Genomic DNA, 24,977 nt, shown 5'->3' with positions numbered 1-24,977 from the left:
CAGGCAGATCTCACCAGCGACCAGTGAACAGCCCCCAGCCAGCAGCGACGTGCAAGCGACGCTGCGCTTGCACGGAGCCGCCGTCTGGAAGCTGCGGAGACTGGTAACTAAGGTAAACATCGGGTATGGTTACCCGATGTTTACATTAGTTACCAGTGCACACCGCTTAGCTGTGTGTGCAGGGAGCAGGGAGCCGCGCACACTGAGCGCTGGCTCCTTGCTCTCCTAGCTACAGTACACATCGGGTTAATTAACCCGATGTGTAATGCAGCTACATGTGCAGAGAGCAGGGAGCCGCACACACTGCTTAGCGCTGGCTCCTTGCTCTCCTAGCTGCTGTACACATCGGGTTAATTAACCCGATGTGTACAGCAGCTACATGTGCAGAGAGCCGGCAGCACAGGCAGCGTGAGAGCTGCAGAGGCTGGTAACTAAGGTAAATATCGGGTAACCACCTTGGTTACCCGATGTTTATCTTGGATACAACTTACCTCAGCTGTCAGACGCCGGCTCCTGCTCCCTGCTCGCTTCATTTGTCGCTCTCTTGCTGTCACACACAGCGATCTGTGTGTCACAGCAGGAGAGCGGCTTTGAAGAAAACGAACCAGGGCTGTGTGTAACGAGCAGCGATCTCGCAGCAGGGGCCAGATCGCTGCTCAGTGTCACACACAGCGAGATCGCTAATGAGGTCACTGCTGCGTCACAAAAAGCGTGACTCAGCAGCGATCTCGGCAGCGAGCTCGCTGTGTGTGAAGCACCCCTAAGTCTGGAAAGAAGTGACCTAGGTAGGTTATATGTCACATTTGTTTCCAGAGATTTCTGTATCTACTTGTACAAGGCGTGCTGCATATTTCAGCAGCTATTTGGCTTTAGGGATAGGATTGCTTCCAATTACTATAGTATAAAGACTAATGAGTCTGAGTCTTTTCTTTTTGTAAATCCTCGAAATATCTTATGTAATTAAACTTGTCTGTTGGCAAAGTGACATGAGCCAGTTAACATCAAAGAAAAAATGAGTGTTCCCCATTGTAATTATTCATAATACAGTGCATTAAATTTGGTAATACAAATAAAGTGAAATCTTTTCAGAAGAACACATCCCATGAGGATTAGATCTTTATGTGATTGATTTATATTAAAAGGAACCTGTCACCAGATTTGGGGCCTATAAGCTGTGGCCACCTCCAGTGGGCTCTTATATACAACATTCTAACATGCTGTAAATAAGAGCCCAGGCCGCTGTGTAGCACAAAAAAGCACTTTATAATACTCACCTAACAGGCGGTGCGGTGCAGACTGGTCAGATGGGTGGCGCCGTTCTCCGGGACCGGCGCCTCCTCTTTCGGCCATCTTTGTTCTCCTTCTTCTGAAGTCGGCGTGCATGACGTGTCCTACATCATACACCCTCGCGGGTATTGAAGTCCCGCGCAGGCGCACTTTGATTTGTCCTGAGCAGGGCAGATCAAAGCATGTAAGTGCTCCTGCACAGGTCCTCAATATCAGCATGTGTGGATGACGTAGGACGCGTCATGCACGCCGGCTTCAGAAGAAGGAGGACTAAGATGGCCAAAAGAAGAGGCATCGGTCCCGGAGAATAGCGCCACCCATCTGACCAGTTTGCACCACACCAACCCCCTAGATGAGTATTATAAAGCGTTTTCTTTTTCGCTCCTAATTGGGAGACCCAGACAATTGGGTGTATAGCTACTGCCTCCGGAGGCCGCACAAAGTACTACACTTAAAAGTGTAAGGCCCCTCCCCTTCTGGCTATACACCCCCCCCGTGGGAGCACGGGTCCCTCAGTTTTTGCTTTGTGCGAAGGAGGTCAGACACGCACGCATAGCTCCACTGTTTAGTCAGCAGCAGCTGCTGACTATGTCGGATGGAAGAAAAGAAGGCCCATATAGGGCCCCCAGCATGCTCCCTTCTCACCCCACTTTCTGTCGGCGGTGTTTGTTAAGGTTGAGGTACCCATTGTGGGTACGGAGGCTGGAGCCCACATGCTGATTCCTTCCCCACCCCCATTAGGGCTCTGGGTGAAGTGGGATTTACCGGTCTCCAGGCACAGGAGACCGTGCTCCATCCACAGCCCCTGGAGAAGCCGCTGGATATGGAGCTGAGTATCGTCAGGGACATGGCCCTGCTCCGTCAAGGTACTCTGTGTCCCCGTGCATACGCGCGCACACCGCAGCATTGCTGGGTGTGTTAGTGCGCCGGGGACATCAGCGCTGCTGCGCTTGTGCCATTTCCTCACTACAGCTCGGCTGAGTGGGTAGATCAGGGCGAACGGTCGCGCCGGCCGCTGGGGTCAGTCGCACTGTGACACGGCTGGGACTTGTGGTGCGCCGGGGACTTCCGCGCTGGCCATGCATATATCTCGGCCGCGCTTATTACTACAGTCCCCGGCTTTTGCGGCCTAGTTCGTCTCGTGCCCGCCTCCGCACCTGCCAGTCAGGAGGAGGGCGGGACGCTGTACAGAGCATCAGCGCTGAGGGCTGGAGTCTTTTTTACATACTCCAGCCCTCACACTAGGCACAGGGGGACGCAGTTTCCCGCACTTTTGTCTGTGGCACGCCCACGGTCCGCCCCTCTTCACAGGACGCCGGCAGCCATTCCTGCCTGCACGCTGAGCTGCAGAGGGGAGACGGGGAGACCCAGACACGGGATTCTACGGCCTCATACCCGCTGTTCAGTGGGCGGTAAGCAGCCCTCAAGGGCTCACCCCCACTTGTGCCGTTTGTGTACCTGGTATTTTGTGTTTGCAAATACTGACACTGTACGGTCGCTGGTGTTCTCGGCTATATACCCTCCTAGATTACAAGGAGGCAACAGCATGTCGTCCGCAAAACGCAAGGGTGCCAAGGCACAGACGTTATATGCTGCCTGTACCGCATGTGGGACTGCTCTACCGGCAGGTTCCACTGACCCCCATTGTGTGCAGTGCTCGGCCCCTGTGACACTTGCACAGCCGGGGCCTCTGCTAGACGTGACCCAGGGTATACCACCTGTGAATGCTGTCCAGGTGACAGGAACGGAGTTTGCAGCTTTTGCTGACAGATTGTCTATGACTATGTCTAAAATTCTTGAAACATTGCAGTCTAGACCAGTAACTCAGACCACGGACACTGTTGAATCATTGCTCCCTGGTCCCCCTCAACTGGAACACTTCCGTGCTCCGGGGGTGTCACACGCACCCCAGGGTGACGTCTCTGACTCGGACGACAGTCCCAGACACCCTAAACGGGCTCGCTATGAGGGGCCCTCAACTTCGTCTCACTGGTCAGGATCCCAGTGGGATGAATCTATGGGTGATGAGGCGGATGTAACTGACCAGGATTCTGATCCTGGGACCGCTCTCAATCTGGATACACCGGATGGTGACGCCATAGTGAATGATCTTATAGCGTCCATCAATAAGATGTTAGATATTTCTCCGTCAGCTCCTCCTGCGGAGGAGTCAGCTTCACGGCATGAGAAATTCCATTTCAGATATCCCAAGCGTAAATTAAGCTCTTTTCTGGACCACGCTGACTTTAGAGACGCAATCCAGAAACACCACGCTTATCCTGATAAGCGGTTTTCCAAACGGCTTAAAGATACACGCTATCCTTTCCCCCCTGACGTGGTCAAGGGCTGGACCCAGTGTCCCAAGGTGGATCCTCCAATCTCCAGGCTTGCAGCTAGATCCTTAGTTGCAGTAGAAGATGGAGCGGCACTTAAAGATGCCACTGATAGACAGATGGAGCTCTGGTTGAAATCCATCTATGAAGCTATTGGAGCGTCGTTGGTGCCAGCATTTGCAGCCGTATGGGCACTCCAAGCTATTTCAGCTGGGCTTACGCAAGTCGACTCAGTCACACGTACATCTGCTCCGCAGGTGGCACCATTGACCTCTCAAATGTCTGCATTCGCGTCTTACGCGATTAATGCTGTCCTAGACTCTACGAGCCGTACGGCGGTGGCGTCAGCCAACTCCGTGGTTTTACGTAGAGCCCTATGGTTGAGAGAATGGAAGGCAGATTCGGCTTCCAAGAAGTGCTTAACCAGTTTGCCTTTTTCTCGTGACCGATTGTTTGGTGAGCGTTTGGATGAAATCATTAAACACTCCAAGGGTAAGGATTCATCCTTACCTCAACACAGACAAAACAAACCCCAACAAAGGAGGGGTCAGTCTGGTTTTCGGTCCTTTCGAGGCTCAGGCAGGTCCCAATTCTCCTCGTCCAAAAGGACTCAAAAGGATCAGAGAGGCTCAGATTCTTGGCGGACTCAATCACGCCCAAAAAAGACAGCAGGAAGAACCGTTACCAAGACGGCTTCCTCATGACTCTCAGCCTCCTCTCTCCGCATCCTCGGTCGGTGGCAGGCTCTCCCGCTTTGGCGACATTTGGCTGTCACAGGTCAAAGACCGTTGGGTGAGGGACATTCTGTCTCACGGGTACAGGATAGAGTTCAGCTCTCGTCCTCCAACTCGTTTCTTCAGAACTTCTCCACCGCCCGACCGGGCCGATGCTCTGCTGCAGGCGGTGGCCGCTCTAAAGGCGGAAGGAGTGGTGACTTCCGTTCCTCTTCAGGAACAAGGTCACGTTTTTTACTCCAATTTGTTTGTGGTGCCAAAGAAGGACGGGTCGTTTCGTCCCGTCCTGGATCTAAAGTTGCTCAACAAACACGTAAAAACCAGGAGATTCCGGATGGAATCTCTCCGCTCCGTCATCGCCTCAATGTCTCAAGGAGATTTCCTAGCATCAATAGACATCAAAGATGCTTATCTCCACGTACCGATTGCGCCAGAGCATCAGCGTTTTCTACGCTTCGTTATAGGAAGCGAACACCTGCAGTTCGTAGCGCTTCCTTTCGGGCTGGCAACAGCCCCTCGGGTCTTCACCAAGGTCATGGCAGCAGTAGTAGCAGTCCTGCACTCACAGGGTCACTCTGTGATCCCGTATCTGGACGATCTGCTGATAAAGGCACCCTCTCTAGAGGCATGCCAACACAGTCTGAACGTGGCACTGAAGACTCTCCAGAGGTTCGGGTGGATTGTCAACTTTTCAAAGTCAAATCTAACCCCGACCCAATCACTAACATATCTTGGCATGGAGTTTCATACTCTCTCAGCGATAGTGAAACTTCCACTGGACAAGCAGTGCTCGCTGCAGACAGGGGTGCAATCTCTTCTTCAGAGCCAGTCGCACTCCTTGAGGCGCCTCATGCATTTCCTAGGGAAAATGGTGGCAGCAATGGAAGCAGTCCCTTTCGCGCAGTTTCATCTGCGCCCTCTACAATGGGACATTCTCCGCCAATGGGACGGGAAGTCGACGTCCCTCGACAGGGATGTCTCCCTCTCTCAGACAGCCAGGGACTCTCTCCGGTGGTGGCTTCTTCCAACCTCATTGTCAAAGGGAAGGTCGTTTCTACCCCCATCCTGGGCGGTGGTCACGACAGATGCGAGCCTATCAGGGTGGGGAGCAGTGTTTCTTCACCACAGGGCTCAGGGTACGTGGACTCAGAAAGAGTCCACCCTTCAGATCAATGTTCTGGAAATCAGAGCAGTTTTTCTTGCCCTGCGAGCCTTCCAACAGTGGCTGGCAGGCAAGCAGATCCGGATTCAGTCGGACAATTCCACAGCGGTGGCGTACATCAACCACCAAGGGGGAACACGCAGTCGGCAAGCCTTCCAGGAAGTCCGGCGGATTCTGACGTGGGTGGAAGACACAGCATCCACCATATCCGCAGTTCACATCCCAGGCGTGGAAAACTGGGAAGCAGACTTTCTAAGTCGCCAGGGCATGGACGCAGGAGAATGGTCCCTCCACCCGGACGTGTTTCAGGAGATCTGTCGCCGCTGGGGGATGCCGGACGTCGACCTGATGGCGTCACGGCACAACAACAAGGTCCCGGTTTTCATGGCACGGTCTCACGATCACCGAGCTCTGGCGGCAGACGCCTTAGTTCAAGATTGGTCGCAGTTCCAGCTACCTTATGTGTTCCCACCTCTGGCATTGTTGCCCAGAGTGCTCCGCAAAATCAGGTCCGACTGCCGCCGCGCCATTCTCGTCGCTCCAGACTGGCCAAGGAGGTCGTGGTACCCGGATCTGTGGCATCTCACAGTAGGCCAACCGTGGGCGCTACCAGACCGTCCAGACTTGCTGTCTCAAGGGCCGTTTTTCCATCTGAATTCCGCGGCCCTGAACCTGACTGTGTGGCCATTGAGTCCTGGATCCTAGGGACCTCAGGTTTATCTCATGAAGTTGTTGCCACCATGAGACAGGCTAGGAAACCATCCTCCGCCAAGATCTACCACAGGACGTGGAAGATATTCCTATCTTGGTGCTCTGCCCAGGGAGTTTCTCCCTGGCCATTTGCATTGCCTATTTTTCTTTCCTTCCTGCAGTCTGGGTTGGAAAAAGGTTTGTCGCTTAGCTCCCTTAAAGGTCAAGTTTCCGCGCTATCCGTATTTTTTCAGAAACGCCTAGCGCGACTTCCTAAGGTACGCACGTTCCTGCAAGGGGTTTGTCATATCGTTCCCCCTTACAAGCGGCCATTGGAACCCTGGGATCTGAACAAGGTTCTAATTGCTCTCCAGAAGCCGCCTTTCGAGCCTATGAAGGAGATTTCTTTTTCTCGGCTTTCACAGAAAGTGGCTTTTCTAGTGGCGGTCACGTCTCTTCGGAGAGTGTCCGAGCTGGCGGCGTTATCTTGCAAATCTCCCTTCCTGGTGTTTCACCAAGATAAGGTAGTTCTGCGTCCAATACCAGAGTTTCTTCCCAAGGTGGTATCTTCCTTTCATCTCAATCAGGATATCACTTTACCATCCTTGTGTCCGCATCCAGTTCACCAATTTGAAAAGGGTTTGCATCTGTTGGACCTGGTGAGAGCACTCAGGATCTACATTTCCCGCACGGCGCCTATGCGCCGTTCGGATGCACTCTTTATCCTGGTCGCTGGTCAGCACAAAGGGTCGCAAGCTTCCAAATCCACCCTTGCGCGGTGGATCAAGGAACCAATTCTTCACACCTACCGTTCTGCTGGGCTTCCGATTCCATCTGGACTGAAGGCCCATTCTACCAGAGCCGTGGGTGCGTCCTGGGCATTACGGCATCAGGCTACGGCTCAGCAGGTGTGCCAGGCGGCTACCTGGTCGAGTCTGCACACTTTTACCAAGCATTATCAGGTGCATTCCTACGCTTCGGCGGATGCCAGCCTAGGTAGACAAGTCCTTCAGGCGGCGGTGGCCCACCTGTAAGAAAGGGCTGCTTGACAGCCCTATCACGAGGTATTCTTTTACCCACCCAGGGACTGCTTTTGGACGTCCCAATTGTCTGGGTCTCCCAATTAGGAGCGAAAAAGAAGAAGGGAATTTTGTTTACTTACCGTAAATTCCTTTTCTTCTAGCTCCAATTGGGAGACCCAGCACCCGCCCTGTTTTTTTCTTAGGGTATTTGTTTTTCGGGTGCACATGTTGTTCATGTTGATAAGTTGTGTTCTCCGATATTATCTATCGGATTGAATTTGTTTTTGAAACAGTTATTGGCTTTCCTCCTTCTTGCTTTTGCACTAAAACTGAGGGACCCGTGCTCCCACGGGGGGGTGTATAGCCAGAAGGGGAGGGGCCTTACACTTTTAAGTGTAGTACTTTGTGCGGCCTCCGGAGGCAGTAGCTATACACCCAATTGTCTGGGTCTCCCAATTGGAGCTAGAAGAAAAGGAATTTACGGTAAGTAAACAAAATTCCCTTCTTTTATGTTCTACACAAAGGCCTGGGCCCTTATATACAACATGTTAAAATGCTGCATACAAGGGCCCAAAGGTGGTGGCCGCAGTTTATAGTGACCAAATCTGGTGGCAGGTTCCCTTTAAATCTTTGTACACTGACTCTGAATCCAACCTCTGACCACGCTTATTAAAGGAAATCTGTCTCTAGGGTTTTGCTATGTAATCTGAGAGTAGCATGATGTATGGGCTGACACCCTAATTTCATCAATGTGTCACTTGCTTGTCTCATTGCTGTTATTTTGATACAATGAATGTCTTCTTTAATGCAGATCTACTAGATCCTGTGTATAACCCCATACCACTGATTGGTAGATTTCTGTGTACACTGTATGTTAAGAGAAAGCTGATAATCAGTGGTTGGGACTGAGTTGCACAGAGCAGTTGACCAGTAGGCACAAGACTCCTAGTCTGGCAGTGATAATCTCCTGCTAATAAAACATATTTTATTGAAAAACAGCCTAGTAAGTGACATATCGCTGGAATCAGGCTCTCAGCCTCTACATCATGCTGCTCTCAAATTACATAGAACAAAACCTGCTGACAGATTGCCTTAAAGCGTGCTATTTCTGGTATCCCAGCACTTCTCAGATTTGCAGTGTGAAATTTTTAGGTAATTTGTTTCCTTAAAGTTGAGTGAAAAATTTGAGTGTTTTATATTGAACATATTTGGCCTCAAATCCTATTTGATTTATTTACACCTCAAAGATAATAAATGTATTGATAGATAATATTTAGATTTTATTAATGATCAATGACTTAAGGCGGCGTTACACGCTACAACTTATCTGACGATATGTCGTCGGGGTCACGGATTCCGTGATGCACATCCGGCATCGTTAGCGACGTCGTTGCGTGTGACACCTACGTGCGACTCCGAACGATCGCAAATAGGGTGAAAATCGTTGATCGTTGACACGTCGTTCAGTTTCAAAATATTGTTCATCAATTGGAACACAGCAGACATATTGATACGTTTGACACCCTGCAAACGACGAACAACATCCACACGACCGCCTTGGTCAAACAATATATCGCTGAACGATTTTGCGTCGCTTGTGAGATCGTTACGTGTGACCGCTAATAAACGAGCTATGTGCGATCTCGGCAAATTGTAACTACGATCTGGGCGTGTCACATCGCTAATGAGATCGTCAGATAAATCGCAGCGTGTAACGGGGTCTTTACACAGCTATATCTGTCATACACTAGGTTTTTTAAATGATTAGCTAACCACCAAGAATTCATGGGACAGCTTCCATTTTTCCAATCTGAATGATGACCTCGTGTTTTGTGTACCAAAAGTTTGGAGGTTTATTTTTTCTTTCTTTTTTATGTTCAACCCGGTTCTAGTAGATAAAACGGCATGACATTTGTAGCAGTAACCGGCCATTACAAGTGTAAGTGTAAAAAACAGACTCTCTCATTTCGATATAATAAAGATAAGTTCCCGTTTATTGAGCGGCACAAGACATACAATATACACCACAGGCATAATTTCTCCCTCAGAGGAACAATATCATTATTAAAAAGGGTACACTTACATAGCAGAAAATAAAAACACAGATATAACGGCAACCATCACCACTAGTACTTGTAGGATGTCAAGGAAGGTACAACATTCACAGGGCGGTATACAGCATGCTGAAAGCTCTCTGATGCTCCTTGGAGGAGAAGCAGGCCACTGACTGGGTCTTTCCGGCATCGTGCTATGGCCTCCTTGTAGTTCACCTTCTCTTTAGTTGAAGGATCTACGAGGTTCTTTTCATATGTGGACTCATCTTGGACCTGAGCAGCCAGTTCTTTGGTTATCAGACCCTGCTCTGTTGCTTCTGCCAGTGGAATTCTGCCTGTCTTTTTGGGATCAATTAAGCCACCTGTAAGATGCTGAACTACTAGGTATGGCATGGCTGTCTCCTTGGACATTAGACCCTTCTGCACAGCCTCGCCTACTGACAAGCGCTTTTTGGTGACTGGGTCCTCAACACCTGTAAAAGCTTTCTGGGCATTAAATAGGCTCTGTGGATTGCTGCTATCTATCACCCCCCTGTCTATTGCTTTATTAACTGAATACCTGTCCTTGCTAATGATGTCAACTATACCCCCTGTAGCTGCTTGTGCTTCCAGAAGCTTCTGACCAGTTGCGGGATCTAACAGTTTTCTTGTTATTGCACTCCTGACTGTGCATTTGCCGTCTGTGTTGGTATCATACACACCAGCAATGGGAAAGCTGTCATCATGGAAAACTTTTGGTGCACTTTGTGTGAAGAAGCTACGACTTTGGGATTGGCTTGTGGGGGAGGTGGCTGGGGACTTGGATCCAATTATAGATCCAATTGACATTGATTGCGGCTTGTTCTCTCCAGCCACAAGTAAGGCAAATTCTGAAATTGGGAGTTTTCCATCTCGATATAATTGCAGCTCTTCTTTTGTAATTTTTCTAGATCTTAGAGCATCTTCGATAGAATATTGCTTGCCACTCTTTTTATCTAGTAGAACAGAAATTTCACCACTGGAGCCCATTGTAGAAATCTCTTCCCAGTCACACTCCAACTCTTGCAACTGAATATACTGATGACGGTCTATTATGCCTCTCTTATAAGCTTCATATGGTGACATTTCCTTACCATTGTCAGGATCCAAGATGGATATTTTTGTGGAGACGTTAGTTTCCCTCATTTGTGTCTCTTGATTGCGCTCCTCACGGTTTACACGTGACACCAGATCTCTGATATTTCTTTCTTTTTCATAAATGCAATCTTTTTCTTTTAGAATTTTGGATTCCAAGAGAGAGAGCTCTTGTCCCAGCTGCATCTTCTTTTGACGGTCATTTTCTGCTTTTTGCGTCAGCAACTCTGATTCTTTGCTTAAGAACACACTCTTTTGCTGCTGCTGCCTCCTTAGTTCTAATAATTCCTTTTCTATGGATGACTTTTCTTGTTGTGCTTGGAGTCTGGACTTTTGAAGATCAGTTTCTTCCTTTGACCATGTGTTTTTCATGGCACCTACCCTTTCAATCTTTTCTTTCAGTCTTCTGCACTCATCTTCCATGTCTTGCTTTGCAATACGCTCCTTATTACACATCTCCCGTAATCTGGTCCACTCATTCTCCAGCACTTTATCCTTCTCCACTCTAATAACTTCCTTGTAAATTGTTTTTTCTAATGACTTCTCCCTCTGTAAGATATCAACTTTGACCTGCAGATTTTTGCATTCTCTATCAATGTTGAGTATCTGTGTCCTTTCCTTATCCAGTTCACTACGTAGAGCATTAGCTGATTGTTCTAATATGGGGTCCTTTTCCACTTTAACTACTTCTTCCATTACAATCTTCTCCTGTACTGGTGGTGGGCTTTCTTCAATTTCCTTTATTCTAAGAGTGATCTGCCTCAACTCTTTTTCTGCAGTCAATTTCTTATCTCTTTCTTCCTGGAAATTCAGGAGTCTCTCCTTCTCTTCCACTTGGGTACGTAGCTGTTGTACCTCACGTTCCAGGCGACGCCTGTTTCCAACCTCTTCGTCTAGAGTTCTGTTTAATCTATAGTGTTCTTCTGCTACCTTAGGATCCTTCTGTAAATGAACTACCTCTTGAACCACTACCCGCTCTTCTGGTTTCCGTCTTTCTAGCAACATGTACTTGCTTTGTAGGTCATAAACTAGATCTTCCACTTCTCTTCTGTTCTGGGATTCATTGCGCACTTCTTGACGCAGTTGCTCTGCCTCTCTTATCAGTACTGGGTCATTTTCATACTTAACAATCTCTTTGTTCACAACCTTTGTTTCTACCTTTGACCGTTCTTGTTTCCAGTCATCTCTCTCCTTGCTTAACTTGGATTTTTGGTCTTGATACCTGTTGTTTGTGGACTCCAGGTCTTTAATTTGTGACTTCACTCTTTCAATTTCTTTCATAACTTCTGGGCTTTTCTCTAACTTAACAATTTCTTGAACAATTTCTTTATACTCCACCACCGGCTTTTGTGATCTCAGCACAAACATTTCACTTTGTGTTGTGTTGAGTTCTTTTTCAAAGGAAGATTTTTTGGAATTGACCTGTTGCAAAGCAATTTTCAGCCTGGCAATTTCTTTTTCTGTCTCAGGCTGGACAACATACACTTCATTGACTCGTTCCTTTATCTCTACCTTTGGTTTTTGCTTCTCCACCACCACATATTTTGATTGCAGTTCGCTTAACTCCCGGGTCAGAGTAACACTTTTGTTACGTTCCTCTTCTATTAATGTTCTAAGCCTAGCAGCTTCCTTTAGAATTTCTGGATCTTGCTCTACTTTCTTTACTTCCTTCACAATGACTTTGGGTTCTACTGACTCAATTAGTCTCTCCAGTTCTTCAGTCTTAGTTCTAAGTTTCACAATGTTTTCTTGAAGAGACCTTCTGCGGAAGCTCTCATCATCAATCTGCAATTGTAGTGCCTTAGTAGCCTTTAACATCTCGGGATCCCTCTCGACTTTAACTACCTCCTTCAGTACCACTTTTTCTTTCACATTAGGTTGTTTCTGCTCTAGTACCATTACTTCCATTCTCAGGCGCTCTAACTCTAGTGTGATAGAATTGTTCTCTTCTTTTAGTTGTTTTATCTCTTTTCTGAGGGTTTGGGCCTGAGCCTCTAGATTGGCATCTCTCTCTATCTCTGTCACTTCTTTTGTTAATAGCTGTGGTTTGATGTTCTTTCTCTGGTTTTCCAGAGTAACCAACTTCTTGCTAACCACCTCTATCTCAGACTGTGTGCTTTCCCTTTCACTTGAGGCACTATTTGCTTGGTTCTTCAGAGTTGCTAGTTCACTCTCCAGCCTGGGTTCTCTGTAGTATTGCACCATTTCCTTTTCTTCCAGTCTTTCCACTGGCCTCTGTGTCTTCAGCAGAAGTATCCTCTTTCTGTTTTCCTCCAGTGTCTTCTGTACTTCAGCTACCTTCCTTTTCTCCTCCTCCAGATCCTTTGACAGAGTTTCTGATTCCCTTGCTGATCGCAACGTATTCTCCGAGCGCAAGTTGTTCTGCATTGACAATTGGACTCCATCATGTGTGTCTGACTAAAGAAACAACAAGAACATCAGAGATTATTTATTCAGTAATTAAAAATTTAAAGCAAGGTAATCTATATTTTTTTCTGAACATGTATAATTGCCATCTTTAGCATCATAATTTTAATATTGAAATTCTTTTTGTGTACCCCAGCAAAATATTTTGAAGAGGTTTTTTTGCCTTTGAAGTAATAAATTGTGGATAGCTACAGACAGATCGGATGTATGGTGGCTTCTATGTATTATAAGTGGGTGAGATAATATCTTGATCAAATAATTCTTCCTATAGGTCCCAGCCCCCAACAAGATGTGGAACCAGTCTTGGGCTTGAGGAAAAAAACCCAGGGCATTTGGGCTTCTTCACACAATAATGAGATTTTTATGTCTTAAAAGAATGCCTTTCGAGGTGTTAACCCTCTTATTGAAATGAAAACAAGATACCTTACTTTTTAATTTGAAGGAGAGGATTAACCCCTCAAAACACATTATTTTAAGATCTAAAAGCCTCATTATTGTGAGAAGAAGCACGACTGCCTTGAGTTTAATTTCCTCCAGCCGACTGGCTTCACAAATGGATATCTCGGCACATTGGTTACCTTTTTACCAGCTACCACAAGCGTTCCTATTGAAGTTAGCTGCTCTGAACTTCCACATACCCATTACATGAAAAAATCAGTTGTTGCAACTTGACATAAGGTGAGAGATTTTCCAATCATTTTAAACCTACACCTCATCTTCCATATGGTACACGCACTGTGTTTGTACCTTTTGTTTTCTCTGCCTCTATACAGATACATATCTCTTAACAAGAGTAGCTAATGGCAAATATAATAAATATCTCAGCATACACATCTGTAAATTTGTACAATGATACATATATCTTCAGAATGATGTGGCACCAGATCACCTCAATGCAATCTTAAGGTGCTCATATGCATTAAGTTCCTCCAGGCAAACCAATTTTTTGTGTGTGCAGGTTTTGTTGTCCTGTTTGCAACTAAAGAAAGAAGGATCAGGCACATGGGATTCAAATGTTCTATTAGTGATGAGCGAGCACTACCATGTTTGGGTGCTCCGTACTCAGAACGAGCAGTTGGATGCTCAGACGGGCATGACTCTAGTGCCTGAGTATAATGGAAGTCAATGGGGCACTCAAGCATTTTTCTGCTAGACTTCCCAAAAAATGCTCAAGTCCCACATTGACTTAAGCCTGCTTTACACTGTACGATCTATCGTGCAATTTCACGATCAATCGTACCCACCCCGGTCGTTTTTGGTTCATGGGCAATTAGTTGCCCGTGGCGCACAAAGTCATTAACCCCCGTCACACTCACCTGCTGTGCGACATCGCTGTGGGCGGCGAACATCCTCTTCCTGAACGGCGTCACAGCGACGTCACACAGCTGCCGGCCAATAGAAGCGAAGGGGCGGAGATGAGCGGGACGTAAACATCCCGCCCACCTCCTTCCGCATAGCCGGCGGGTGCCACGGGACGGAGGTAAGCTGCTGTTCATCGTTCCCGGGGTATCACGTGGAGCGGTGTGTGCTACCCCAGGAACGATGAGCAACCGGCACCATTTTAATTAAACGAGATTATGAAACCGAGCGACGATTACACGACTCACGAGATGTGAGCGATACTGCGTCGCTCGGAGGTGTCACACAGCCCGACGTCGCAAGCGATGCCGGATGTGCGTCACAAAAACCGTGACCCCGACGATCTATCGCATGATAGATCGTCTCGTGTAAAGCACCCTTTACATTATACTTGGTACTCGAGTCACTCCCATCCGAGCATTCAACTGCTTGTTACGAGAACCGAATACCCGAGCATGGTAGTATGCGCTCATCACTAGTGCCAAGCCACTCTTACAGCAGATAAGCCTATGCTAAAAGTGGCTGGAGGTAGCTTGTTTTCCTCTACCTTTTGAGAAGAGTAGAGTTTGTATCTTTATGGAGGAGTCAAGGGTAATAGCTGTATGACAGTTTTTTAAAGTGTATGGACATCTTAAGAGCTATGCAACCCCATTTCCAAAAAAGTTGGGACTCTGTGTAACATACAAAGGGCCTGATATCACGAGCATCCAATATTTACCATTTGGCCTTGTCCTTTGTACACATGGATTTCTGCAGCATCTCTGAATCTTTTGATAATATGCAATGTGAGTGGTGAGATATTCAAAGTCTTTATAATTTTACAGTGACAAGACTCATATGTGATAACAACTAGGGAATAACAAAATACATGCACATAGGCTATCCCTATAAAACTTAAATACTTTATTAAATCACTTAAAACCACACCGTGATTACTAAAAGTGCACAGGATAGATTGCTAGCCCTCAATAGCTGCACCTATCTGTGCACTGCCTTACAGCGGGGGTTGGCACCCTAAAAATGCGATGTGGCGCCCCCACTCCGCAACGACTTTCCCTGCTGCCCCTGAAGTCCCTGCCGGAAAAAAGGTGCAGTGCCTAAGATAAGTGCACTTATCTTAGGCACTGCACCTTTTTTCCAGCAGGGACCTCAGGGGCACTTATCTTAGGCACTGCACCTTTTTTCCGGCAGGGACTTCAGGGACAGCAGGGAAAGTCATCGCGGAGTGGGGGCGCCACATCGCATTTTTAGGGTGCCAACCCCCGCTGTAAGGCAGTGCACAGATAGGTGCAGCTATTGAGGGCTAGCAATCTATCCTGTGCACTTTTAGTAATCACGGTGTGGTTTTAAGTGATTTAATAAAGTATTTAAGTTTTATAGGGTAGTCTATGTAATTTTACAGTGAGGAATATTTTTTTTTTAACTGTACTATTTTTTTTCACGTTGGTATCCCTCTGATAATCTTTGCTTCTGGGAGACTTTCCATCTTTATCATGCATTTTTGTACATAAGGTAGTAATGTGATTTAGTTGAAAATTAGCCCTCCAGATATATTGGTATCACTTGCTTTTCCAACCACTAACCACTTAAGAATCGGGCGCTTTTTTTTTCATTTTTGTGTTTTTGTCTTTTTTTCTCCTTATTCCAAAAGCCATAACTTTTTAATTTTTCCGTCGATATAGCTGTGTGAGGGCTTATTTTTTGCGGGACGAGTTATATTTTCGAATGATTCCATTAATTTTATTATACAATGTGATGGTAAGTGGGAAAAAAATTCCAAGTGTGGCGAAATAGCAAAAAAAGTTTAAATTTTGCAATTTTTTTTTTAGTTTTTTTTACTTAGCGTTCATTTTACCATAAAACTGAGCTAACAGTGTGATACCCCAGGCTAGTATGATTACATAGATAACAAACATGTATATTTGTACATAAATAAATGTTATCTAGATAACAGCTGTTGTTCTTTACCCGTTGGGGTACTTACTTTTCCAGAATTTATGTCTATGCTGTGGATGTTTTGACATGTTATGTTTGTATGGACACTTTTGTTGCTCTTTTAAAACTTTAATAAAAGTTTAATAAAAGAGATTAAACATAAATTTTATACATAAAGTGTATATTTATGTAAATGTTTGTGTTTTCGTTAAGTGGTGAAAAAAAATCTCAAATTTTGAAAAAAACATTGCTTGTGTCACGACTTTTTGAGAGCGTACGATTTTTAACTTTTGTGATATGGAGCTGTGTGACATTCTGTTTTTTGCTCCCCAAGCTGATGTTTTTATTCATATTATGTTGGTTTATATACAGTTCTTTTGATCAACTGTTATTACATTTTTTTCTGTTGTTGCAATGGCCGAAAAACTGCAATTCTGGCGTTTCCTTGTTTTTGTTTGTTACGCTGTTTGGTGATCAGATTATTTTATTTTATATATTGATAGACCGGACCTATACAAACCTGCAATAGTCTGACCACATATTCTGTATACAGCAATGCCTGCTGTATATAGAAGAAATCACAGTCTCCTATGAATGCCAGCCACAGGCTGGTTTTCACAGGAGTACTTAGATGAAAGAAATGAGGGGTCATCAGCTGACCCTAGCTGTCATGACAACACATCGGCGTACTGTGACCGATTTGCAAGCATGCTGTTGAGGACTCAGAACAGTGCGCACCCCTGCTAGCGCGCGTTAAATGCTGCTGTCAGAGATTGGTCACCGACATTTAACAAGTTAATAGCCATGGGCAGAGTGCTGCTCCACTCCCGGCTGTTAGAGGCAGATGAAGTTTTTCAAAAGTAGTACTTACGTTTACTTAAAGGGGTTTTCCAGGACTTTGACCATTCATATTGGTGGGAATCCAACACACGACACTCCAAACGATTTAGCGGTCTGCTACTCACATAACTGTAGAATGTACACTGTGTACAGAGGCGGGACACAACAGCTCTGTACACCGTGTAGTAGAGTCGGACCCCCACCAATCTGATAGCTATTACCCAAGTTCTGAACGGTTTAGTTTGTGAAGATCTCAGCGTGTCCAAGGCATAACAATCATACACTCTGCATACAGTGCATTTTCACTGCATTATGATTTAGTTTAACAATCATGAGGGTGCTTACATTTTGGGGTCCCACTAGGTTTGCCTGGACTAATCTGGAAGGCAGTCCTAATGTTTCCCTGTTAGCTTTGTTAATTAATACAAATCCTACTATTCTGCTACTCTAAAGGATAGAGAAAGAAATGAGAAACAAAAACACAAGTTGCGAATTTTGCATTACCTTATCTAGAACCTTCTTTGCAAATTCCATTTGATTTAGTTGCTGCTTGCTCTCCACTGCTGCCTCGGTGTACCGTTTTACCAAATCTTTTTCCTGTAAAGCAAAATTAGATGGTAAGCTTGCATACCAAATTATTCTCCCGTCACTTAAATTTGGAAAAAAAGAACAACCTTGTTTTCAATGTTCTCCTGAAGGGAGGCAGCCTTGGATGTTCTTCGAGAAGATGAGGCAATGGATGGATCCAGGGTAGAGCGATATCGATCAGCCTGAGCCTCATAGTCCTGTAAGAAATGAATACATTATTAGCATGTCAGTTGTGTGTGTATATATAAATTTCTGTTTTCGGAATTCATGGACCTTTTGGGATATACTTTTGATGGGTGAGGCTCTGACCACCATCAACTCCACCTATCATCATAAAGAAAGGGCCCCTAATTCTTTGTCTAGAAGCAGGATGATCGTACTTTGTAGTGCAGTTCAGTCCTGCTTGATTCACACCTGTATGTACACTGCTGAGTTGTAAAGAGCCTGTGAGTGCTGCTGGTCCCCCATTCGGCTAATAGGGGGAAGTCTAAAGGGTAGTCAAGCGTTCCATTTGATTTCCTTTATTTAAGAAGAAATAAGTTAATACGTCTCAAAAAGGAGAAGGTGTTTATATCAATCACAGCTTGGGATTCTCTAGTAAATATTAGATTTTGGTGGTTTATAAATCATTGTGTTTTTTATTTTTTTTTTGCTTTTAGATGCAGTTGTTGCTTAAAGTGCACATACAGTAGGTTCCCTTTTAAAACAGCAGACATTTAATTTCTTCATCAGGTTACACGTTGTCTTGACGAAAAAGCAGTTGAGGCTTTAGGCCCCGTCACACTAAGCAACATCGCTAGCAACATCGCTGGTAACGAACAACTTTTGTGACGTTGCTAGCGATGTTGCTGTGTGTGACATCCAGCAACAACCTGGCCCCTGCTGTGAGGTCGTTGGTTGTTGCTGAATGTCCTGGGCCATTTTTTAGTTGTTGCTGTCCTGCTGTGAAGCACAGATCGCTGTGTGTGACAGCGAGACAGCAACAACTAATGTGCAGTGAGCAGGGAGCCAGCTTCTGCTGAGGCTGGTAACTAATGTAAACATCGGGTAACCAAGAAGCCCTGTCCTTGGTTACCCGATATTTACCTTTGATACCAGCCTCCTCCGCTCTCACTGCCTGTGCTGCCGGCTCCTGCTCTGTGCACAGATAGCTGCAGCACACATCAGGCAATTAACCCGATGTGTGCTGTAACTAGGAGAGCAAGGAGCCAGCGCTCAGTGTGCGCTGCTCCCTGCTCTGTGCACATTTAGCTGCAGCACACATCGGGTTAATTAACCTGATGTGTGCTGTAACTAGGAGACTGGGGTCTGGTCACTGGTTGCTGGTGAGCTCACCAGCAACTCGTGTAGCCACGCTCCAGCGATCCCTGCCAGGTCAGGTTGCTGGTGGGATCGCTGGAGCGTCGCAGTGTGACAGCTCACCAGCAACCTCCTAGCAACTTACCAGCGATCCCTATCGTTGTTGGGATCGCTGGTAAGTTGCTTAGTGTGACTGGACCTTTAGAGAAGCGTAATCTCAATAGCTGTCCTTGCTTCCGTATGCGTTGGAGCTTTTTATAGTACATGCAGTCACTGGCATTGTGTCTAATCTAGAATAATCTAACATGATCAGTATTTCAATTCAATGTCCACTTATCAGAAATCATGGTTTATTTAACCCCATGATGAATATTCTGGTCTTTTATTCCTTTACAGTGTCTATCTCATATAGTTTACAACAAGCATGGAAGAACTTACATTAAGAGAATTTGACAAGTCTTTGGAAATCTTCACTATGTTATTCTTCTCTGGCTCCTTCCTCTGGATCTCTTCTATCAGCCTCTGCAATGATACATGAATATACAATTATATATAACATATGTGTAATATGTTGCCTCCAGTTTAAAATTTAACAGTAGAAGCCTATGAAGCTTTGGTGTCTATAGAGACACCAAGGGACTTATCTGCCCATACTTTCCTTCCTTGTTCCCTAGACATTTCGTTCTTCTGGAGCTTGCCTATTGGTTTAGCTGGGTATTTTCCAGTCCAGGCTATTTCTGTGTCCATGACAATTTATAGTTATATATATTGTTTCATTCCTTGAAGTCCATTACTATTCATTGTTCACATTGATAACATCAACAAATGCTGAGAAGATATTTCCATACTCTTTTTAGCTGTCTGGGAAGTTTAATTTTGGATGTTCTTTTTTTGTCAGCTATTATGAAATGTATATATTTTGGCAGTGAAAATAATTTAAAACATTGAAATCAGTAACGGTACATTTTGAAGCTTATTCTTTACTAAATAATGCTTCTGATTAGCTCTAAACATTTTCACTTCCATTCAACCCCGGGCTAGTATGTAGGAAAAGGTCTTCCTATCTTTCCCCCCCCCCCCCCTCAGGTCTCTATCTCTCCCTGCCCAGGCCTCTCTCTCATTCCCCTGTTTGGGTCTCTCTCCAACGGTCCAGGTCTCTCCTCCCCCCCCGTTTGGGTCTCTCTCTCTCTTTTCCCCCGATTGCTCTCTCTCTCTCTCCCCCGCCAGGGTGTATCTCTCTCCCCCCCCCGGGGCGCTCACTCTCACCCCCTGGCCAGGTCTCTCTTGCTCTCTTCCCCCCGGGTGTCTCTCGCTCTCTCTCCCTGCCCAGGTCTCTCTCTCATTCCCCGCCTGGGTCTCTCTCTCCATCCCCGCCCGGGACTCTCTCTCCATCCCCGCCCGGGTCTCTCTCCTCCCGCTCTGGTCTCTATTGTTCCCCCCCACCTGGTTCTCTCTCCCCGCCCAAGTCCGTCTCTCTCTCTCTCCCTGCCCAGCCCTAACAGAAAAGTGAGAGAGAATATGCTGGCAGGGAAATTGAACATATCAAGTGCCTAGTGTCTGGAGTACCCTGTTACTCTATGGAGTATCTATCGAGCAGTTCCAAGCATGTGCACTCATCACTACTATGTATGAAGAGTTTCTCCTTGTACCTTCCTTATTTATTTTCTATGCATACCCCCTTACCTTCTGGCTTTGGAGTTTGTAATTGACCTGACTAGGAGAATCTGATGGTGTAATCTGGTTACGTGGGAGGCCATTCAGCCAGGATTCCATGCCTTCACTTGAAGATTTAAACTGCTGGTAAGGCAAATTGGTATCTCTGAGCATCTTCTCCCTAAAAGAACATCAAATTGTTTTGTCTTAGTCGCTGAACATTAAAAAAAGTCAAATACAGAACAGTTCTCTCCTATAACAGAAAGACCTTTGACCAATATTCGCTTTAAGAAAAATTCAATTGGAGGATATATCACTCCCGTTCTTGTGATCCGTTGAGGTCAGATATCCAAATGCTTTATAACATGCAATCTTCAGCCCATTTCATAAAAGTGTTAAATGTTATAATTGCTTTTTGGATCTCCTGCGCACCCACATTCTATTTGCCACGTTCTGTGGTTGCCTCGCTCCCACCAGCTTCTGCTGCAGGTCTCTACCCCCATTCTTCTGGTTATGCCAGCCTAAGGTGGGCTACTGGCCAATTTTCTGGCTAGGGATTGAGCCACACACTACCTTATGCCTACATGGGTTTGATGGGGTACATTTTTGCTTGGGCTCCATTGGATTATATAGAGCACCTATGATATTTTTCTGGCAACATTATTTATTGCTATTATCTTTGCATATATGCTTTCTTTATACTCGGGCATACTAGCCTTCTTTGTGTTGTACAGAATTTGCTGTAATTCATACTGCCTGTACTGGTATCATTCACACATGTCAATATTCATATATTATACACCTTACTGTACAGGCCATTATGCATGTCATTCAGGTGGTTGCAGGCATTTTATCCTCAGTATATATACAATTTGCACTGTGACATGTGATTGTTGACTTTTTCTTACTACAAATATTTTGTGGGTGCCTGGTGTTGGCAGTGTGTTCATGTTTTAATTGTTTTTATATGTACAAGTGTACTTTAAATAAAGGTGTTGTTACTTTTGTATACAGGTTGTGCAGTTATGTGCAATGTCTTTTTCTCCTTTTTCTTCTGATAATTGCTTTTTATATGATGTCAGGGACAAATATCCTTATTCTGCCATGACATCCTTTCCATGACTATCACATTTACCGCATCTGAGTGGTAGTCATGGTGAGTAGCCAAAATTCCACACTACTGGAATCGCAGGTTTTACCAGACTCAAGACCATTCATATGTTTAGTACGACACATTTACTTTAAAAGTACTGAACTCCAATACCAGACACACAGCTCAGTCAAGAAAGGACCACGGTGCTTAGTTTCATGATCCATAGGAATCCCAGTAGTTGACACAGCACTTATAATGATTAACAAATTAATGGCATAACTTACAGATATTCTATCAATAGGTAGACCCTTTAATATAATTTTCATTATGATCCCAGTACCACAGGTCCATACTCAATGACATTCTCAAAATATTTGTCTCGAGAAATCACAAAATCTCCATAATTTCAAAGTCAGCTGGCATTTATCTAATAGAAGCAATAGCAGAGTGTCACACCTTTCTTTTATCACCATATGGTCTTACCTTTGGTCCAGCTGGTCAGCAACAGCATGGTATCTGTCATTTAGTTTCTGGACCTTGATGCGCTGACGTGGCAGATCAGGACTGTGCTCGTTAGTGTTACTCTGGAGGGAGTTACATGCCAATTCTGTGTCCTTTAAGCTCCGGTTTAGTTTCAGGAGATTGTCCTGTTTGTCCACAAGGTCTCTCTTCATTTTCTGGAGGAGACAAAATTTTCATTAAAAAACTATTGAGTCAATGAAGGAAAAGGTGTTCTGTTTTCTAAAACATATTCAAAGGTATAAGTCTTGTAAGATGTATAAATGGTATTGTAGACTATGAACTTTCCCTTCAAAAGGTTGGCTTCATGGCAATCAGAAACATGGACACAAGGCTGCAAATGGGCATTAACCTTGTTACTTTACCAGTTCATTTTAAGTCACTTTTTGTATTTACAAAGCTTTCTTTCTTAGGCCTTACAATGTACAATACAAGTTAATATTTCTTAGGCCTTAGCATTTTTCCTCTGTTATCTCTGTTGGAAATATATCAATACATTGAAAATAAGGTGTTACCAATGGAACACGCTCAGTGTGGACAGTAATAGGCTATGTGCCCATGGGGAAAGTGTCCTGTGGAATATCCGCAGGACATTCCGCAGGAGCTCCCAGAAAACCGCAGCACAACTTTGTCTGTTTACATGCTGCGGTTTTATTGCGGAATGTCCTGCGGATATGCTGCGGGCATTCTGCATTGATGATACAGTACCATAGCTTCGGCATAGCTTCGGCACTGCATCCTCAATGCAGAACAAGTGCTGGAGTGATGGGGGAGTTCATACTTACCTCCATCATGCAGCACTTCCCTCTCCGGCCGTGTCTGTCTGCACATTGCCGGAGAAGGTGGGCGGGCCTGAACTAGCTCCGGCTGTCACATGACTGGAGCTCGTGCAGACCCCCACCCACCTCCTGCTTCTTGGCTCCACCGCGCTCCTCTGCATCGGAGGAAGTGACTCGGGTGTCTTCTATCAAGGCAGGTAAGTATAGATCGTGCGGAAAAATCCGCAGGAATAATTCACATGCTGCAGATTTTTCCGCGGGGAAATCCGCATTATTTCCGCTGCAGAAAAAAACGCAGCATAGGCACAGCAGTTCCAAAATGCCATAGAAATGGCTGGGGACTCGCTGTACTGCAGAGTTTTGAAAAATTTGCAGAATTTCCGCGAAAATATCACGGCAAATTCCGCAAATTTTCCGCAGCGTGGGCACATAGCCTAACAGTGTTTAGAGACACTCCTTATTGACAAGAAGTATGGTAACTTTCAGATGTTATAAGTTTATTTGTATATTTCCAGGGGGAATAATCAAGGTAGGCTTAATAGATAGGTCTGAAAAAAGATGGCACCAAATTATTACTTCATGAGGAATACAAGTTTTTATGAAACCAGACTTTTCAGAATTCTGACCGGTCCACTTTAAGTGTATTCATCTAGATATAAGCCATGACTAATGTACAATTGACAGCTGAACAATGCTTTATAGTGCAATGAATTGTACATTAAGTCTCTTTGGTTCTATCTCTTATTTATTGTGTGGGGCTTCAAAGCACAATGATTTCTTACTTGAATCTGACTGGCTTGTTCTTGGATACCATTGGGTGTAGAAGGAAGAACGCCATCCTGGGCCAAGAAACTCTCAAAACCTTTGATCATATCTTCAGTCTTGTTAATCTGATTTTCTAAGTTCAGTGATGCTTTAGCTCTGTAAGAGTAGAATACTTTCAATGCAAATGTAATGGGAGCTGTGAAGTTTTTAGTATATCCCGCCCTACTGTTTAGTAGCACTGGGGTCCTCGGTTGCAATCTGACAGGGTCAACAATTTCCCTTGTGTGAGTTTTCTCTGACTACTCCAGTTACCTCCCACATTACAAATATACCCATAGGTAATTATCCCTTAGATGACATTGACCCTGCTAAGTGTAAGTTGTGAGCCCAACTGGAGGCTTGGGCTGATATACATGATGGTACTGTGCGTCACAAAGTGTTGTTGCTATATATGCTATAAACTGTGTATACACGTCTGTCCACTTACTCTTCTCCATAGAGTGATGACAGGGCTTTAACATCGTTGTACTTGTTGTTCACATTGGCCAGTGTTGTAGGCAGCTGAGTGGCCGCTGGTCCTGTTGGTTTCTTCGCCAGGAAATTTTCACATTCTCTTTTTGCAGAATCCGTCTCTGATGCAATCGTTTGGAGGCGCCGGGCAGTTCCCTACGTTAACGGGTAAAGGCTGTTATTGTGATAGGTTTTTTTTTAAGTATGTGTGTGTGTATATTATGTTACAATTTCCTCCTTCATTTCTGGACACCACCCATATTTACAGAAAGTATATGTTAAAAATATGATATAAACAAGACGAGATATAAAATGCATGAGAGGTATTGTCAGCACTCTCGATTTGCTGTACCCACCTCCTGTTCTTTTAGCCTCCCAGTTAGATCCTGGTTTGGTGACGCTTTGTTCACAGGGGTGCGCACTCTTGTCAGTACCTCCTGCTCAGTGCCTTGTAAGTCTCCATAGATTTTATTCAACTTATTAAGAATCTGTGTTCCCTGAGGGTCCTCACTAGAGACACTTGATGTGCGAGTTGGCGGTATAGGGGCACCACCCACTGGAGCTGTACAGATAGTGTAAAAACATGACCATTAATTTAAAAATCGTAAACCATAAGTCACATCCACAATACTCCTGGCTGAATATACCAGGATGACTTTTTACACTTGACATGTATCAGCATCTTACCCAGTTGAGTGGCTTTTTGAGGCTCGCGGCTGCTTGATTTCAAAGTATTTTGCACTGATGCCTTTTTCCTCTTCACATCATTTAATTCGGCATCCAGCCTAATAAACATATGGACCATGGTTAAAAAA

General features: G+C 45.1%; 1 protein-coding gene across 1 annotated transcript in view; it reads right to left on the bottom strand.

The window, feature by feature from the left end:
• Nucleotides 1–9,193: 9,193 nt before the first annotated feature.
• Nucleotides 9,194–24,977, bottom strand: part of EVPL (envoplakin) — a 52,537-nt gene continuing 36,753 nt past the window's right edge. Inside the window, exons 12-21 of the mRNA XM_075349598.1 lie at nt 24,850–24,947; nt 24,519–24,724; nt 24,140–24,318; nt 23,670–23,808; nt 22,073–22,266; nt 20,527–20,677; nt 19,282–19,365; nt 17,631–17,741; nt 17,461–17,553; nt 9,194–12,813 (exon numbers count right to left, since the gene is read on the bottom strand). Of these exons, the coding sequence (XP_075205713.1) occupies nt 9,355–12,813; nt 17,461–17,553; nt 17,631–17,741; nt 19,282–19,365; nt 20,527–20,677; nt 22,073–22,266; nt 23,670–23,808; nt 24,140–24,318; nt 24,519–24,724; nt 24,850–24,947 (4,714 nt within the window). The 3' untranslated portion in view covers nt 9,194–9,354. The remainder of the gene's footprint in view (nt 12,814–17,460; nt 17,554–17,630; nt 17,742–19,281; nt 19,366–20,526; nt 20,678–22,072; nt 22,267–23,669; nt 23,809–24,139; nt 24,319–24,518; nt 24,725–24,849; nt 24,948–24,977) is intronic.

Source organism: Anomaloglossus baeobatrachus, chromosome 5 (assembly GCF_048569485.1).
Source record: "Anomaloglossus baeobatrachus isolate aAnoBae1 chromosome 5, aAnoBae1.hap1, whole genome shotgun sequence".
In the NCBI taxonomy this organism is placed as follows: Eukaryota; Metazoa; Chordata; class Amphibia; order Anura; family Aromobatidae; genus Anomaloglossus; species Anomaloglossus baeobatrachus.
Note: the sequence above shows the minus strand (reverse complement) of the source record. Positions and strands in the feature narration are given on the sequence as shown.